The sequence below is a fragment of the Podarcis vaucheri genome, assembly GCF_965113315.1.
Source record: "Podarcis vaucheri genome assembly, chromosome: 5".
In the NCBI taxonomy this organism is placed as follows: Eukaryota; Metazoa; Chordata; class Lepidosauria; order Squamata; family Lacertidae; genus Podarcis; species Podarcis vaucheri.
This window is the reverse complement of record NC_138763.1, coordinates 1153031-1172339: the sequence shown is the minus strand read 5'-3', so window position 1 is coordinate 1172339 and position 19309 is coordinate 1153031. Positions and strand designations below refer to the sequence as shown.

The 19309-nt window shown below is 49.1% G+C and overlaps 1 protein-coding gene across 4 annotated transcripts in view; it reads right to left on the bottom strand.

Annotated features, from left to right (window-relative positions):
• LOC309533026 (putative cation-transporting ATPase 13A5) overlaps positions 1–13016 on the bottom strand; it is a 56005-nt gene extending 42989 nt beyond the window's left edge. Inside the window, exons 1-3 of one of the 4 annotated variants that reach the window (XM_082223921.1) lie at positions 12691–13016; positions 2669–2842; positions 662–805 (exon numbers count right to left, since the gene is read on the bottom strand). In XM_082223921.1, the coding sequence (XP_082080047.1) occupies positions 662–805; positions 2669–2842; positions 12691–12750 (378 nt within the window). In that variant the 5' untranslated portion in view covers positions 12751–13016. Of the gene's footprint in view, positions 1–661; positions 806–2668; positions 2843–5287; positions 5583–5688; positions 5754–12690 lie in introns of those variants that run through there. The other 3 variants (XM_082223922.1, XM_082223924.1, XM_082223923.1) reach the window with 3 other exon arrangements.
• Positions 13017–19309: the final 6293 nt, after the last annotated feature.

Here is a 19309-nt window from a genome sequence, read left to right as displayed (position 1 = left end):
GCAAAGGCAGCGTGCAAGTGAGCCGCACCATTGTCAAGCCAGACAGCAACGCCGCGCAGGTAAGTGCCGCACCTGCCCCTGAGCGGCCCCCGCCCTGGCGGAGCTCCTGCCCCTCTCGTCCTGGGGGGACAAGCCAGGCGGGGGGCGGCTGGCATCACAGCCTCCGCTCAGGGAAAGAGCTTCTGGGGCAAAGGAGCCTTGTAGCTTCATTTGCGCATCTGCTACCCCGGGCTTCTTCGGGACGGAGGCAAAGGGAAGGTTTTTGCTGGAAGATTCAGGGCAGACGAAAGGAAGTCGGCAGCGCAGCCTTGACCAAAGGTGTCCTGGGCTTTGAAGACATTCGAACTCAGGACGCAAGGGAGAAATGTGCTAAGAGGAAGGCACACTTGGCAAACCCTCACCAGGATCGACTCCTGTCCAGAAACCCATGTCCCCACTGTGGAAGGACATGTGGATCCAGAATCGGCCTCCACAGTCACTTACCCACTCACGGTTAAAACCGTGTTTATGGAAGACAATCTTACTTGGCTATGAGGGACCGCCAAAGAAGAAAACAAATTCCTCCAATCTAGAAAGGAAGGGGCAGGGAAGGAGGGGATAGAAAGAAGCCTCTTTCTCGTGCCCATCACTCATTTGCCGGCTTGTGCCGAGGAGAGCTCACCGTCATTCCAGGCTTCATGATGGCCCTGCTGATGACGGAATCCTGGTCAGCGCCCAAAAGGAGGTGGTCCAGCTTTTCACTGTCCAAGACGCTCTGCAAATCAAGGTGGATCACCTTCTTCCTGGTGTATTTCTGGAACTCATCCTAGGGGGAGGGAAAACACAGCGTGAAGCCCGTTGGTAATTCACAATCCGGTTAAAGCAGGACAAATCACGCAGCTATTCACACAAGCCTTAGGGCTCTTCCACACTCAACGTCTGCCCTGCTCTTTCCAGGCTGAGGGCCGCACTTTAGCGTTCTGTGTCCAAGCATGGAGGGGTTTTTGGGTTTTGCCCCGGAATTTTCCCTGCAAAAAAACGCTTCAAAGCTGAATCGGATTCAAATGTCCATTCGAGTTTTCCTCAGCTTAATGTTTGCTCTGATTGAGCTTTAAAGAGCCGGTTTTCATGGGGAAAGCTCTGGAATAGAAAAAGGGTGCTTGGAGACAGAGCTTTAAATCACAGACTGTACCGGACTGTCCACTTCCATGAATTTCAGACGTAATGATGATGGCCTAAAAAATTACACCGTGAGCTTTTTGATTCCTGCACGGCAGGTAGCTGGACTAGATGACCCCAGGGGGTTTCTTTCCTACTCTAAAATTCTTCCAAACTGGAAGCTTCTCCAGGCATATGAATAGGGTGAGCCTGTGACCTAGACTCAGGAATTAAGTACTGATCATCACAAAGGAATGGCCAGGCTCTCCAGGAGAACCCATCAACAGGTTTCCTGCCAGACAGGATTCTGCTGTAGACTGCCCCTTCTGTGATGTATGTATGATGTTTTTTGGGGGTGGTCTTGAGCTACAGAGGGACATGGGTGGTGCTGTGGTCTAAACCACAGAGCCTAGGGCTTGCTGATCAGAAGGTCAGCGGTTCGAATCCCTGCGACGGGGTGAGCTCCCGTTGTTCAATCCCTGCTCCTGCCCACCTAGCAGTTCGAAAGCACGTCAAAGTGCAAGTAGATAAATAGGTACCGCTCCGGCGAGAAGGTAAATGGTGTTTCCGTGCGCTGCTCTGGTTTCGCCAGAAGCGGCTTAGTCATGCTGGCCACACGACCCAGAAGCTGTACGCCGGCTCCCTTGGCCTGTAAAGCGAGATGAGGGCAGCAACCCCAAAGTCGTTTGCAACTGGACCTAAGGGCCAGGGGTCCCTTTACCTTGAGCTACAGGGTGGGAATTTCAAAAGTCTATATAAGGGCTTGCACACCTTTGTTCCTCCTCCATCCTGTGGGTGGTGAGTGAGGACCCTGTTGCAACAGTTTAATAAAGATAAGGGTTTTTCAACATCAACTTCGTTGGACTGGTCATGTTGTGCGGATGCCTGATGATCATCTTCCAAAGCAACTACTCTATTCCCAACTTAAAAATGGAAAGCGTAATGCTGGTGGTCAACAAAAGAGGTTTAAAGACTCTCTCAAGGCAAATCTTTAAAAATGTAATATAAACACAGACAACTGGGAAACACTGGCCTGTGAGCGCTCCAGTTGGAGAACAGCCTTGACCCAAGGTGTCCTGGGCTTTGAAGACACTCGAACTCAGGACACAAGGGAGAAACGTGCTAAGAGGAAGGCATGCTTGGCAAATCCACACCGTGATCAACTCCCGCCCGCGAACCAATGTCCCCACTGTGGAAGGGCATGTGGATCCAGAATTGGCCTCCACAGTCACTTACGGACTCACTGTTAAAACCATGTTTATGGAAGACCATCTTACTCGGCTACGAGGGATTGCCAAAGAAAGAAAGAAAACCTCCCTAAGATAATCCCATCCTCTTTTAAAGCCCTCTTAATTGGTGGCATCACTGCTTCCTGTGGGAGTGAGTTCCGCAGGTTAACCAATTCCCGGGTTACTGCCCAGTGAGATGTGGGAGACTCGGCCTGCAGGTAGCTCTGTGATTCCCCACCTGGCTGCCACCTCTGGGGATGAGAACTTGGGGGGGCTGCCTGGAAGATGCAAAAGGCACCCACCGTTGTCCGCAAGAGCACGACGTCAGCCTCTTCCAAGTCGCAGGGCACGCAGTTGGCCCACACGTCCCACTCGGGCTTCCAGTAGAAGAGGAGGAGGAGGACTCCGCAGGACAGGACGTACCCAGCGAGGCACATGGCCCTCCGGCACCCTTTAGTCTTGTAGCCAAATATATCCTGGGGGGAAAGATCAGTGTATATCAGTATCAATCATCAATCATCAGAACTGCAGGTGGAGGAAATGGACAGAGAGAAGTCTTTCTTCCTCTCACATAATCAGTGCCAGATTTACAGATTTCCAATTGCAGAAACGATTTCTAAATGTGCATCTATCAGTGCATGCCAATGACCACATGAAGCTGTTAGGCAAACTGGCTTTTATTCCACATTTTGTGTTTTCATCCTGTATTTTTATGCTGTGGACTGCCCTGAAATCTCCAGATGAAGGGTGACATACAAATTTAATAAATAATAATAATGATAAAGGTCCTCTTTCGGAGAATGTTTTTGGGGTTTTTGGGTGGGGAGGTGTGTCACTCCTACTGAAACCAATTCCCTTACACACAAATATATATTTATCTATAAATATATTTTTATATATTTACACACACACACACATATATACATATACATATACACACACACACATATGTGAGTGTTTAATCACACTTTCAAACGTTGTCCTATTTCTGCAACAGTTTATGTGGAGAAAGACACTCCTTTACAATCCTTTACAAAGGTTCCCCCCCCCTTCCTTCCTTCTCCCTTCTGAATTTCTGGGCCCTTTTGGCAACACAAAGGAAAGGCATTATTCACACGCAAATTGTAAATAATAATTGTAAAAATTGTAAAAAATAAAAATAAAATAAGGCGTCAGTCTTAACAGGCTTCCTTGAAAATTACATCCATCAAAACAATAGGATTTCAAAGAAAATGCACTTATTCCTAGCATTATTATTATTATTTATTAAATTTGTATGCCTCCCTTCATCCGAAGATCACACACAGCAGGTCATTCAGGGTGGAAGCGTTAAAGGGAAATACGCCCTGAACATAAGGAATCAAGCTCCTCCTGCTGCCCCTGGGATAATAATACAGTGGTACCTTGGTTTACAACCATAATCCGTTCCGGAGGTCCGTTCGTAAACTAAAACAGGTTGTGACCCAAGGCGCGTTTTCGCCAATGGGGCCTCCAAAAAAAATTTGTTTATAATCCAAAAAAAGGGGGTTGTAATCCAAAATGTATGCAAACCAAGGTACCACTGTGATGATGATGATATATTATTTCTAATAAGAATATCAACATATTATTTTCAATAATATATTATTTCTAACAACAACAACAACAACAACAAAATAATAATAATAATAATAATAATAATAATAATAATAATAATAATAATAATATTTCTCTTCCGCCCTTGTATTTCTACCCCACTCCGGGCGGCTTCCAACAAAAGATTAAAAAAACATTAAAACATCGGTCATTAAAAACCTCCCAATACAAATGTCTTGTAAATGTCAGAAGGGATGCCTTTGGCCGCTTCTGAGTGTCCCCAACACAGCATTTATTTATTTGCTAATATTTCTCTCCTGCTTACACTGACAGAAGTCTTAAAGGGGTGTACAAATGGGGGGGGGGGTTGAGAATATTAAAACAGAGAAACCGTTGCAGAGATGTATTCCTGGTGCCCCCCAAACTCAAAACAGAGACAAATACGACGAGTCAGCGACCCACCAGGAGTGGAAATTCGAACTTAAGGACAACAACTGGCACAACAATTAGCTGCAATCATAGGAAAACCAGTGTAGGATAATCTGCCCTATTCAGATCTGAAGAGGCAAGAAATTCCTTCATGGTGGAATATGAACTAGCTGGCGTTTGGCTGATTTTGAATTTGTTTCCAGTTATGCTTTCTATATTTCATGCTGTCTTTGCGTTTACAGTGGCACTAAAAATCCCCCTTCTGCAAAAAAGGGAGGGAATAATAAAAATGATGATGATGATGATGATGTAATAATAATAATAATAATAATAATAATAATAATAATAATAATAATAATATATTTCTAGCCCACCCATCATTCTGGGTTTCTCCAGCTACTCTCGGCAGCTCCCAACAGATTAAACAGAAGACAACTTCAAACATTAAAAACAGGGAAGGAAGAAAAAGAAATCAGGGAGAGCCCTTTTAAAATGTGTGGGGTTTTTTTGGGGGGGAGGGGTTGTTACTGGAATGTCGTTTTCTATTTTGATGGTGTATTTTGTGGTTTTCGATTTTATTCTGCGAACCGCCCTGGGACCTCTGGGTTTAGGGCTGTAGATGAATCCAGTTGAAAAAACTGATTTAAAAATAACTGGAGGCGTGAAGCCATGTACTTCCCGGCCGCAGCAACCCAGTCGGATGGGCGGCATATTATTATTATTATTATTATTATTATTATTATTATTATTATTAACAACTCCTTCCTGCCCACCCCATGCAGCCACTGCCAAAGGCCCCCCCAAGGCCCCCACCTGCTTCCCAGGCCTGTTGGCTCCCCAATCCCGGCCCCTGTGCCCCATGTCTCCCCGTCCCCTGGGGGGTCCCCCCTGCCCGCCCGCCCCCCGCTGGCACGCACTTGGGGGCATCTGGCCAGCCTCTCGGGGGCCGAGGGGGCCGCTCCGCTGTTGATGAAGGTGATGCTGAGGAGGCGGCCCCGCGAGCTGGCGGTGGCCACCGACGGCGACCGTTTGGCCCCCCAGGGCCAGGGCAGCAACCGGCGGAGCCCCCTCGGACTGGGCTCCACGGTGCCAGCGGCCGGGCCCCACAGCCAGGAGGAGCCGCCGGGGCAGAATCCGAGCTAGGCAGGGAGGCCGGGGGGGCCCAGGGAAGGATGCTTAGAGCGAGGACCGGCCCATCCGTCTCCATCGCCCGCATCCCCATCGCCATGACGACTTGGGCTTCTTACATCGGCTGCCTCCCCCCCATCCACAGCACGACAGCGCAAAAAGGGGAGCCCAAAACACACGTGACCCACACCTTGGGAAGGCTGCCGGGGGCTGGATCAGGCCAAGGCCTCCAGAGATGCAGGGAAGGAGCCCAGCGAGACCCCCGGGGTTATAAGAAAATAACTGCTCCTTTATCTCTTGAGGCAGGCCCCACAAATGACCCAGAGATGCATTTTAAACAAAAGGACACATTCTACTCATGTCAAAACACGCTGATTCCTGGAGAGTCCGCGGGACGGATTTAGAAGGCAATTGGGCCGCATCCGGCACCCGGGCCTAAGGTTGCCCACCCCTGCCTTATGGGGTATCCAAGAGCCATATAGAGTCCTACCCAAGCGTAGAAGAAAATAACAGAGGCCAAGCAGAGAATATTGAGAAGCAAAGCAGCTCGTAAGCTTGATCTTTTTTAAACTGTTGCAACAGGGTCCCCACTCACCCCACGCCGGAGGGAGGAGGAACCCAGAATAAAGGTTCCATACCGACAGGGAACCCACTCCAGGATTCTACGCGGGCTCTTGGATACCCCATAAGGGAAAAGGAGCAGGTTCTGTTTACATTCCTCTGCCTTCAGATATCAGCAGGTGATTAAATGCTTACCTCGAGCTTCTAAAATAAATTAATCCCTTCCTGGTTCCTGCATACCAAGCTCCCGTTAAAGGCCAGGAGCAAGCTAGGCTGGTATGGTTGCATTTTGCTGACAGCTTTCGCCTATCTCTGTGGCAGGATCTGTATCTCTTGCAATAGCCTGCCCTGGCGGTGGAGCACCTGCGGGTTCAGCCCTCTCCACTTCAAAAAACGAAATGGCTATTTTATTCCAGCAAAGACACGTGTTTCAGGGGAAAAGGCCTCTCTGCAAAAGCTATGCTTAATGTGCACAAAACCTTGTGCGGAGGCTTGCATTTGCAGAATAGCTTTGTTTGCAGACGAAATAAATTAAAAAATTTAAAAAAATTGTCCAGTAGCAACTTAAAGGCCAACTAAGTCCCATGGACTGCAAGAAGATCAAACCTCTCCATTCTGAAGGAAATCAGCCCTGAGCGCTCACTGGAAGGACAGATCGTGAAGCTGAGGCTCCAAGACTTTGGCCACCTCATGAGAAGAGAGGACTCCCTGGAAAAGACCCTGATGTTGGGAAAAGATGGGAAAGATGGAGGGCACAAGGAGAAGGGGACGACAGAGGATGAGATGGTTGGATGGTGTTCTTGAAGCTACCAGCATGAGTCTGATCAAACTGCGGGAGGCAGTGGAGGACAGAAGTGCCTGGCGTGCTCTGGTCCATGGGGTCACGAAGAGTCGGACACGACTAAACGACTAAACAACAACAACAAAGTCTGTTCTAGGTCTAAGCTTTTGTGTGCTTGAACACTTCTTCAGATACCCTGAAACAAAAGTCACCAGACCTATATACAGTGGAAGCTTGAGTTGCGAACATGATCCGTGCGGGATGCACGTTTGCAACCTGCAGCGTCCGCAACCCACAGCAGCGCGTCTGCGCACGTGTGGGTCGTGATTTGGTGCTTCTGTGCATGTGCAAAGTGTGATTTAGCGCGACTGCCGAAACCTGGAAGTAGCCTGTTCCGGTACTTCTGCATTTCGGCTGGTGCGTAACCCAAAAAAACGCAACCTGACGCTTCTGTAACCCGAGGTATGACTGTATATAGTGGGAGGGTGGGGTTTTTCTGAGGAGGGTAGTAGAAGATGGGTGATTAACTCAATGGGTATGGTAAACCTGTAGAGGACTGCAATTAGTACTACAGGAAAAAGCAAGGGATAGTATGCAGATTGGGATGCGGGTGGTGCTGTGGGTTAAACCACAGAGCCTAGGTTTGCCAATCAGAAGGTCGGCGGTTCGAATCCCCGCAACAGGGTGAGCTCCTGTAGCTCGGTCCCTGCTCCTGCCAACCTAGCAGTTTGAAAGGCCGTCGAAGTGCAAGTAGATAAATAGGTACTGCTCCGTCGGGAAGGTAAACGACGTTTCCGCGCGCTGCTCTGGTTCTCCAGAAGTGGCTTAGTCCTGCTGGCCACATGACCCAGAAGCTGTACGCCAGCTCCCTCGGCCAGTAAACCCCAGAGTCGGTTATGACTGGACCTAATGGTCAGGGGTCCCTTTACCTTTACCTAGTATGCAGATTAGCATGTGTAATGAGACAAGAATCCAATATCTCTATTCAGACCAGGTCTCTCCATGGTTTTCAGTTTAGTGATAAGTTGTAATGCAACAACTTGCCTTTCAAGTCTGTTTCTGAAATTCTTTTGCAATAAGACAGCTGCTCTGATATCCTGTACTGAATGTCCTGGGAGTTTGAAGTGTTCTCCTACTGGCTCCTCTGTCTTGTGATTTTTGCAGAGAACAGGAGCAGGTGCGGAAGCTGGGAGTGGGGAGAAGGTGGAGTCTTTGTTAAGATGGAGTCTGGTGTTAATGGACAACTCATCCCTGAGTGTTTGGGTCTGTCTCAGAAGCCACCAGCAGGTTGGGGGAGGGACTTGCCACTGTCTGTCTCTCTCTCGCTGGGACCAAACAGAGAATAGTTCTGGACTGGACCAACAAGTAAGAACCTAACAAAACTGTACTGCATTGCTAGTTGTTTAAGAGCAATGGGTTGGCTTGTATTTGCAACATTTTTTGTAACAAGTTTAAAGACGGCAAAAAGGGCTCCCAGATGAATCAAAGTAAGGACTCAGCTATACACCTGCAAATACAGTGGTACCTTGGTTTTTGAACGTAATCTGTTCCAGAAGACCGTTCGAGTTCTGAAACGTTCGGAAACCGAAAACTCAATAGCTGACCGCCTCAGGATCTTGTGCTCAGTGGAAGCCGCGTGGCATTTTCGACTTCCGAGACGCGTTCAAAAACAGAAGCATCTATTTCGGGGTTTATGGCATTCAAAAACTGAAATGTTAGTCAACGGAAATGTTTGAAAACCGAGATACCACTGTAAAACGTTTAAGTGTGTTGCAAAGTGCAATACACAAATGTGACACTAGATGGCGATGGTGAGCTATGTCAAATTCAATGTTTTTCAAAACCTTTTTTAAAAAGGCATTTTCACAGTGTTTTTTATATGTGTGTAGATTCCACCCAAGAGCCAAGTGGTGGGGATTGTTTTGTAGGTGAGCTCTTCCCTCCACACTTAGCTTCCACCATCAGGGCTGCAGGACAGATTCCTCCAGCTGGAAGGGGGGGAAATGAGCCCATTTTAAAAAGCGACTGATCTCAGAAGCGCCAATGCAGCATGCAGGCAAGGCGGAGGGAAGCCTGGTGGAGGAAGCCAGCGGCGGCGGCGCTGCCCCAGGGGAACAACCGGCCTGCGTGGCACAGCCCTGGCACGGCCATCGAGGCACCGGGTGATTCTCCCAGGTGAGAGAGAGCAGCCATGAGAAAAGGCACACCAAGAACTCTGGCCAATATAAGTTTCAATAGTGGGAGTGGTCCCTACTCGCAAATCAATAGTCAATTGTAACAAAAACTAATCCATTCAAAAGTATGTATTCTGACAAGGATTACAAACTCAAACAGAGATTACAAACTCATAAGGATATGTATAACACAATAATTTGTTAGAATAGAATAGAATAGAATAGAATAGAATCCTAGAGTTGGAAGAGACCCCAAGGGCCATCGAGTCCAACCCCCTGCCAAGCAGGAAACACCATCAGAGCACTCCTGACATATGGTTGCCAAGCCTCTGCTTATAGACCTCCAAAGCAGGAGACTCCACCACACTCCTTGGTAGCAAATTCCACTGTCAAACAGCTCTTACTGTCAGGAAGTTCTTCCTAATGTTTAGGTGGAATCTTCTTTCTTGTCGTTTGGATCCATTGCTCCATGTCCGCTTCTCTGGAGCAGCAGAAAACAACCTTTCTCCCTCCTCTATGTGACATCCTTCTATATATTTGAACATGGCTATCATATCACCCCTTAACCTCCTCTTCTCCAGGCTAAACATGCCCAGCTCCCTTAGCCGTTCCTCATAAGGCATCGTTTCCAGGCCTTTGACCATTTTGGTTGCCCTCCTCTGGACACGTTCCAGTATTGTTACAGTATTAGAGATAAGAGTTTATGAGTAGAGATAAATTCAAGTTAGTCCATAGTCAGATTTGACGTGAAGATCTTAGTTTCAATCATTGAGCAGAAGTCAGAAGTCAGTTATGGATCAGAAACCAGGACGGGGCCCTGTTTCGATGTATTCACCTTCATCAGCTAATTTTTAAGGGGTCATGTAAGTTGAAGAATTCGTATAAATATATCCTGTTATTTTCAACGTTTCTCAGAGATAACAACTAAGTGTGGGTAGATCAACGTGTGTCTTGAGCTTTTCCCACTAATGAAACTTCTATTGGCCAGAGTTCTTGGTGTGCTTTTTTCTTGGTTTATTTAATAACAAGAACTCCAACTCCATTAGAGAGCAGCCAAGGCCTTCGGATGACTCCCAAAAAATGGAGGTGTGGACACAGCCCTTTCCCCACCTCCAGGATGTGTGGGAAAGATGTCTCCAGTCCTTCCACTGGGCGAGGGGTGGGGTGGGGGTGGAAAGAGTTCATATGTTTCTCTCTGTCCCTCACAGGGAAGATGGAGCAAGCTTGTTTTCTGCTGGTTCAGAATCCACCTGACCCAGTGGATTCAAACTGCAAGAAACGAGATTCCGAATCAGCACTGGCGGTAAGAGCCATCCGACGGCGGATCCGACTCCCTCCGAAAGTGGTCCACTCTCCTCCCACGGAGGTTTTGAGGCAGAGGTTGGGTGGGCACCTGCCAGGGTCTTTTTCAAGGTATGGTTCATGCATGGCAGGGGGCTGGACTAGACGGCCCTTGGGACCCCTTCCAATTCTACGATTTCACTACTGTAGTTAAACTTACAGAGTGTTTCCCAGCTCAATGGGGTGTTACTGAGCTCACTTTGCGGGACTGGGGGGAACTGCCAAAACGGTGAAGCTGATCACCCCAGAAGCTGTGGAACTGAAGAAAACGTTGGTCAGGAAACTCTGGCTCGTGACTGGAGCAGCTCTGAATCTCTGGAGGGCAGGCGTGTTTTTCCATCCAGATTGTAAGAAGCAGAAATGCGGGCAAGGCCTTTGTCTGCGGGGGGTACAGTTCTAAGTTAAGTTGCATACCGTTCCTCTAAGAGTTATGTTGGATCATTGTCTGCTATTTGCATACCCTGTTCCTTGCTTTTCCCTTCCCCAAGACTCACTCCTGTATAATATGCTGGTGATTCGTCTTGGATGTTATGGTGCTCATATCTCATTCCACAAGATGCACTGCATTCACTGGTCTTCTGCACCCTAAACGAGGCTGGAGGCGCCTGAGGAAGACCTTCTCTGGTGCCCTCAACTCACAGTGGTGGACCTGGTGGTGGTCACCTAGTGGGCCTGGAGCTCCCTAGAGGACCCCAGGCTCAGGCAGTAACAGCTGGCTTTGATCAGCAGCTGCATCTGGAATTTAGCCCAGAAAGTGCCAATCCGTGGTGTCCATGAAGGATGAGACCCACCTGCCCCCACAAAAATAGTGCTTGCACATTCTGAACCAGCTAAAGTTTCCAAAACGCAACCAAGGGCAGCCCCACAGGACATGCATTACAGTAGTCTAGTCAAGAAGCAGCCACAGCATGCGCAACCATGGCAAAAGCCTTGGGCGCAGATGGTGTCCTCAACATGCAATCTTGCACGTTTCTGCACCGAGGGAAGCCCCATTGTGTTCAGTGGCCCTTACTCCCAGGTAAGGTAACCATGTAGCCTGAAGCTGAATGCGCATCCAACCACAGCTGCCCCCCCCAAACATCCAAAAATAACAGTGACAGGTTCAGGAACTCTCCCCAAATGCAAGCCTGCTCTTTAATTGGGGGCCAGGAGGTGGGCTCTCTTTCACTGGGTAGTTTGAAAGAGACGTTGGATGCCCATCTATCTGGGATTCTTTAGCTGGCATTTCTGCGTTGCAGGGAGTCAGACTAGGGGGCCCACAACTCTACATTTCTGTAATTCTGTGTGACCCCATCAAAGCCATTTACCCTAAACCCCCAGGAAACATTTGTCCAAAATTAAAGTCAGCCGAACAATTTGCCTAAGGCGCCTGCATCTTCTCTGGATCAAGATTAAATTCATTCTCCCTCATCCAGTCCAGCAGCGAGGTTAAGAAGTTGCCCAGGATGGTCTCCTATCTACCGAGGCAGGAAGAATTGCAGAACTGTAGCGTCGGGGGGACCCCCAGAGGTCATCGAGTCCAACCCCCTGCAATGCAGGAATCTCGGCTGAAGCATCCCTGACAGGCGTCTGTCCAACCTGAGCTGGATGCCTCTCACAGAGTGTGCCCTGTCACCAACACCCCAGCACAGTCTCTGTGGTCACTCTTAAAGAACGGAGTGAGGAAGCCAAGACAAGACCTGCAGGGCAGAGGAGGTGTCGCCCAGAACCTCCTTCTACGCCCTCCCTGCAAGGTAGGAGTGGGACTGCTGCAACGCTGAGTCTCCCCAAACCCCACACCCCCACACACCCCACTCCATACCCAGAAGGACACTGTGCTGAATGGTACTGAAAGCTACTGAGAGGTCTAGGAAAACCAACACACGCTTCCTGGTATAGATCCCAGGAAGGTGACCCAGGCACGACCCAGATCAAATGGATCTTTCAGTTCTGCATTTCATCCAGAACCCCCTGGAGCCGAGGACCCGCTTCCTGCTCAGCCCACCTGGATAGTCTCCTAAGCAGAAGCACTGCATGCTGCAACCTTTTGCTGCAGCCCCCCTTTTCATTCTCGCAGGCACTAGCCGACTCGCCTGGCCTGAATCCATCCTTTTTACAGAGGACACGTCCACCTGAGGATTCACAGGGAGAAAAAAGCAAGCTGTCCAATGTTGTCCCGTCCCCTCCCAGCCCCAGCCCCTCGGTTGTTGCTCAGGGGCGCTTTCCCAGGGAGCCAGCCTAGGGCTAGGAGGAGCAAGCCTTCTTCTGGAGCCAAGAGCAGGAAGGAATTGCTGAGATTCCTGGAAACGCGGCTGATTTGGGGAGCCAGAAAGCTCAGTTCTCTGCTGCCTCTTACCAGCTCATCCTCCTTTCCCTGGTTGAGGAGGTGGCGGTGGTCCTTCAGGTCTTCCCCCATCAAACTTGGCGGCTGTCAAGCAGTCCAGGGCCTCCTCTCCCCCAAGGATGGCAGCAGCAACCGAAGCTTCGGCTGATCTGAACTGGGGCAGAGCAGTCACTGTCTCCATGGTGTTGCTGCCTGCCTTTAAGAGCACACGCCTTCTTTTAGCCAAACCTGCAGCGGGGAAAAACCTGTTCCAGCCTCTGGAGCCTTCCAGCCTTTCTCTCTCTCCCTCTGCCTCCGGTGTTATGCAAGACCCTGCAGGAGACACCTGAGAAGGGATGCCCTGTCCAGGTGCCCAGGTGCCCTTTGACCCTTCACCTCCACCGCCTCTGCCCCAGACAGAAATTCCAGCCTGGAGTTGCCTGGCATGCAGAAGGGCTCACCTGTTTGCTGGACTCCTGTCGCTCAGCTCTTTGCCAGCCCCTGCCTCACCCTCAGAGCCACATCTTGGAAGGAGAAGAGTGGAGAGATGTGTGGGTATTGTGCATTTGAAGCACATCCCCCACAAAAAAAAGAAAATTCAGGGAACGGTGGTTTACCAGAACTACAACTCCCAACACCCTTAACAAACTACAGTTCACAGGATTCTTGGGGGGAAAGGGTCATTTGAGAGGGAGGGATATAATATTTTAAATATTGTTTATGATCGACATTTGACACCCTTTTAAACGTGTTGTGGGGGGTTATTGGTTTGTTCTTTTCTTGTTTTTATTACGTATTTTGTGTTTTTAGCTGGTATTTTTATGATGTGAACCTCCTGAGATCTATGAGTAAAGAACGGTATACAAATTTTAATAATAATAATAATAAGAATTTTGTAAATGTTTTTATTAATTTTTCCAGTATAACAATAAGCACAACCTCTGGGAGGGATATAAATTGAACAAATAAGGAGGGGGGGAGGTGCTCTGAATGTATGGTGTGCCCTCAGTCTCGATCAACGGAAGCTTCATGTTTCCAGTTCCATGTTTCCAGGTGCAAAGTGTTCTGCTGCTTGCATGAGTTTGTGAAAAAAGGGGAGGTTGTTAAGGATCCTGACAGACCATAATATGTTACCCAAGAACTCTTGGTGGTCATCCCGGCCTGGAAAGCAGGATGTGGTGTGACAGGCTGAACTGCAGAGACAAGACATCGCAGAAAAGGGTTTGGTGATAACAGACCCCCATTGTCTTTGATGAAAGAGCTGGGAAAGATGCTAAACTCTCTGGCCCTGCTCCTTCCTGCCTCCTCCTGCCTTTGCAAAGCTCTCATCCAGCTTGGCTAATAGTCACAGAAGTGGTGGAAGGTTGGGAGAAATTCCAGGCTGAGATTGCCTGCCCTCAAGCCTTTGGCTCAGGTGACTTGGAGGCAGCCTTCCTCAAGGGCCTCCCTTAGAGCGGGGGCTCTTCCAGGACTCCAAAGGAGGGACAAAGAACATCCGGAGAGCCCTGCAGGATCAGGCCAGGGGACCACCTAGTCCAGCCTGCTGCTCTCACAGGGGTCTACCAGATGCTCCAAACAGGGAAGCCTGCAAGCAGGATTCGGGCCCGGGACCAGCTCCCCACTCCCGTGGTCTCTAGCAACTGGGATTCAGAGCAGAGCCATCATGAATTTGTCTCATCTTCTTTCCAAGCCATCCAAGTCGGTGGGTGTCACTTCCTCCTGCGGCAGGGAGTTCCATAGTTTAACTACCGTACTTTTCACTCCATAAGACGCACTTTTTCCTTCCTAAAAAGTAAGGGGAATTGCCTGTGTGTCTTATGGAGCGAATGCGTGGTCCCTGGGGCAAAAAGCAGATCATCTTCTTCTTCTTCTTCTTCTTCTTCTTCTTCTTCTTCTTCTTCTTCTTCTTCTTCTTTTTGAAAGAGGGAAGTGGGTGTTGAAACAAAGCCACTAATCAGCAAGCGATTGGGGAGGGAGATAAGGGACGCTAGCAATAAAGGAGGCTGCCTGGGAGGGGGGAGGTAAAAGCCCATGGATCCTCAGGATTTTTGCACTGGGTCGCCCCAAATTCACCATCAGATCACATCACATGTCCATGGCTACAGCTTGCACCCAAAAAATTATGCATCCACTGTTGTCTGGGGCCGCAATGGCGCAAAAACATGGTTACAAAGCACGGATCCACACGGATCCTCAGGATTTTTGCATTGGGCTACCCCAAACTCACCGTCAAATCACATTTCTGTGGCCACAGCATGAACCACAAAAATGATACATCCACTGTTTCGTTCAGATTTTTTTTTTTCTTGTTTTCCTCCTCTAAAAACTAGGTGTGTCTTATGGTCAGGTGCGTCTTGTGGAGCGAAAAATACAGTATGTGCTGCTTGGAAAAGCCCTTGCTTTTAGCATTTCTGTTGCCCTTTTAGGAAGCTTCTTCCAACTCCGCAATTTCCTTTTTGAAGCGAGGGGGCCAGGATTGGACACAAACACTTTTCCTGCTTTCTGCCAAACGAGCCAGCACCCAGTTCCACACGACTCCCATCCCTTGCCCTTCCCTGCCAGGGTGCCCATCCCGCCCGCCCACCTCACTCTCTGTCTCCTTGTCTCCTTTTATGATCTGGGTGCTCAAGAAAACGGAGGCCGAGGTGGTGCCAGCCTGAAGGGAGGAGCTGCCCTCCCCGCTGCTAATCCCTTTGAGCACCTGAGATTTGATCTCCCTGTGAGGATCTGATCTCCCCTGTGAGGATCGGTTTCCTTTCAGCGAGGGCCAGCAAAGGTCGTGGGCCAGGAATCATTAAGGGTGGCAAGGCCGGACTGCCAAGCAGGGCTGGGCTGTGGGAGAGAGATGTCGACACCTGGGAATGTTGAGGGTGAGGAATTAGGAGCGAAGTGCAGATTGGGCAATTGGCACTCATCCCCTGTGACTCACCTGGGCCTCACCTGAGCGGGTAGAGAAAACAGGTCTGGTGCCAGCATGAATTGCCCACCATTCACCCTAAACCACTCGGGGCAGGTTGCAACAATAAAACACAACAACAACAAGTTTGAAACAACTTACAATCACAGAAATCCTTTAGTTGTGAACAACCCTTTCTTGGGATTTTGCCATCCTGTAATGCTATGAAGTACGACAAGGATGTATATTGTCTCCCTGTTTATTCAACTTATGTGCAGAATTCATCATGCGAAAGGCTGGGCTGGATGACTCCCAAGCCGGAATTAAGATTGCCGGAAGAAATATCAACAACCTCAGATATGCAGATGACACAACCTCGATGGCAGAAAGTGAGGAGGAATTAAAGAACCTCTTAATGAGGGTGAAAGAGGAGAGCGCAAAATATGGTCTGAAGCTCAACATCAAAAAAACGAAGATCATGGCCACTGGTCCCATCACCTCCTGGCAAATAGAAGGGGAAGAAATGGAGGCAGTGAGAGATTTTACTTTCTTGGGCTCCATGATCACTGCAGATGGTGACAGCAGCCACGAAATTAAAAGATGCCTGCTCCTTGGGAGAAAGGTGATGGCAAACCTAGACAGCATCTTAAAAAGCAGAGACATCACCTTGCCAACAAAGGTCCATATAGTTCAAGCTCTGGTTTTCCCAGTAGTGATGTATGGAAGTGAGAGCTGGACCATCAAGAAGGCTGATCGCCAAAGAATGGATGCTTTTGAATTCTGGTGCTGGAGGAGACTCTTGAGAGTCCCATGGATTGCAAGAAGATCCAACCTCTCCATTCTGAAGCAAATCAGCCCTGAGTGCTCACTGGAAGGACAGATCGTGAAGCTGAGGCTCCAGTACTTTGGCCACCTCATGAGAAGAGAAGACTCCCTGGAAAAGACCCTGATGGTGGGAAAGATGGAGGGCACAAGGAGAAGGGGACGACAGAGGGCGAGATGGTTGGACAGTGTTCTGGAAGCTACCAGCATGAGTCTGATCAAACTGTGGGAGGCAGTGGAAGACAGGAGGGCCTGTCGTGCTCTGGTCCAGGGGGTCACGAAGAGTTGGACACGACTAAACGACCAAACAACAACAATGCTATGAAATAAGGTGGGCCCTAGAAACATGTGCCTCCCATTTCAGAAGCCAGGGTAAAAAGGTGCGTCTTTGGCATTATGTGGAAGCGGCCCATGAAGGCGCCAGGCCCATCTGGGCTGGGAACTCCACCCCTTAGGGGCCAACACAGAGAAGGCCCTCTCCTGGACTTGAGCCTCTGAGGGGCCCCTCCTGCCCATCTCAGCACCTGAGGCGGCCTTTCCGGTGCTTGGGGGGTCTGAGTACAGTCATACCTCGGGTTGCGAATGCTGCGGGTTGCGTGCTTTTGGGTTGCGGACTGTGCCGAACCCGGAAGTACCGGAATGGGTTACTTCTGGGTTTGGGTGCTCATGCATGCACAGAAGTGCAAAATGACGTCACGCACATGCGCAGAAGTGCCTAATCGTGTCACACGTGTGCACAGACGCAGTGCTGCGGGTTGCGAATGTGCCTCCCGCACGGATCACGTTCACGACCCGAGGCATGACTGCAGTTAATTAATTAATAAGGGATGTGGGTGGTGCTGTGGGTTAAACCACAGAGCCTAGGACTTGCTGATCAGAAGGTCGGCGGTTCGAATCCCCGCGACGGGGTGAGCTCCCGCTGTTCGGTCCCTGCTCCTGCCAACCTAGCAGTGTGAAAGCACGTCAAAGTGCAAGTAGATCAATAGGTACCGCTCCGGCAGGAAGGTAAACCGCGTTTCCATGCACTGCTCTGGTTCGCCAGAAGCGGCTTAGTCATGCTGCCACATGACCCGGACGCAGTACACCGGCTCCCTCAGCCCATAGAGCGAGATGAGCGCCGCAACCCCAGAGTCGGTCACGACTGGACCTAATGGTCAGGGGTCCCTTTACCTTTTAAGGCTATTAGGGGCATTGCTTTATCAAGCCCAGAGTTGCTTCCTCCATTGCTGAGCGCTGGAAGGTTCAGGACAGACGAAAGGAAGGACTTCTTCACTCAGCGCAGAGTTCAGCTGTGGAACTCCCTCCCACCGGAGGCAGGGATGACCACTACCCTAGATGGCCTTCAAAGAAGACTGGACCAATTCCTGGGTGGCTCCTAGCCGGGACGGCTGCGCTCTGCCTCCATAGCCAAAGGAAGCCCTGCTCTGGAATGCCAGTGGCTGGAATCCACAGGAGAGGCCCAATCCTGCTTGCGGAATTCCCCAGGGGCCCCCTGTGAGCAAAGGATCCCGGCCTGGATGGGGCCCCTGGGGCTGGTGCCATCAGCCTCTTCAAATGTTGTTGTGCATTTGGCAGAAGATTTACTGGTCTGACTCAGCGCAGGGCGGTTGCTTCCCTTCCCAGGAACTGGGCAGCGCTGCTGACACAGACAGACTCCCAAAGCAGCCGCGCAGGCTCTTCCTGAGAAGGAGGCCTTGGGCTGGATCCTGCCCACGCTGTGCCAGAATCTGTATCCCAAAGCAGCTGTGCAGGGAAGCAGCCGGGACCGGGGCAGCCCATCTTGGGCACGACCAATCCCTCATCTGCTGCAGCTGCCATTTCTGCACAGCCGGGGGTTGGGCTAGAGGACCTTTTGGGTTCCCTCCCAGCTCTCTGGTTCTATGAGTCTATGTGGGCCATAGCCTTGTAAATTGTGCATTTCTCCCCCCACCCCATGAAAAGAACATTTTATTTACTTTGTGGAGTAATAATAATAATAATAATAAATTTTATTTATATCCCGCCCTCCCCAGCCGAAGCCAGGCTCAGGGCGGCTAACAACAATAAAACACTACAAAAGTACAGCACAAACAACACTCTAAAATCATTCATTATAAAATTAATTATATAAATTAAGATGGGTTTGTGGAGTAGACAAAACCATATTAAAGAATTTAAAACTGTGGGGGGAAATGACAGTATAAATGGTACAACAAGAATGATTGGAAGACTCATTTTGTCAGAGTTTTTTTTATTTAAGTGTTTATTTAAGTATTAATTAGGAAGATTAAGGTTTTTTTATGCACGTAAATCTGCTTTTTCTTCTTTCTTTTTTCTGTATTTCCTTCTTTTCTTTTTTCTTCATTGTTGTTTCTTTAATTTTCTTTTTGTAGTATGAGATTGTAAATTCTTTGTATATGTGTGTAATTTTAATTAAGACAGATTATTTAAAAAGGGGAAAAAATGTTTACACAAACGTACACTACTAAACAATAATTATATCTCTCTTAAACTTGTGCCACCAGAGTCCAACTTCTGTCTGCCGTGCTTCCCACAGGAGCTGCTATATGTAGTTTTGTTTCCGGACAGGTTAGGTGAGTATTCCTGTCTAAAAGGAAGTTCACCTGAGCTTCGAGGAGCCAAGCGAGGCAAGGCGCTTGGGAAATGTGTGACTGGTTCTCTCCTTGCGGCTGAGAGCCACTCCTGGCAGTCCCAGGTAGGGATCCACCAGCCAGGAATCTTGCACGGCAGGAGGGGTGGACTTCATGGCCCCTGGGGTCTCTCCCAACTCCAATTCCATGGTTCCATGTTTATTTATTTTTTATTTTAACATATTTTTATTAGTTTCCACACACACACACAAAATCCTTACATTAAAGGAAAAATAAAAACACAAAATAAAACATTTATAACAACTGTATACTCAATATCAACATTGTGGGGTTACTTGAACCC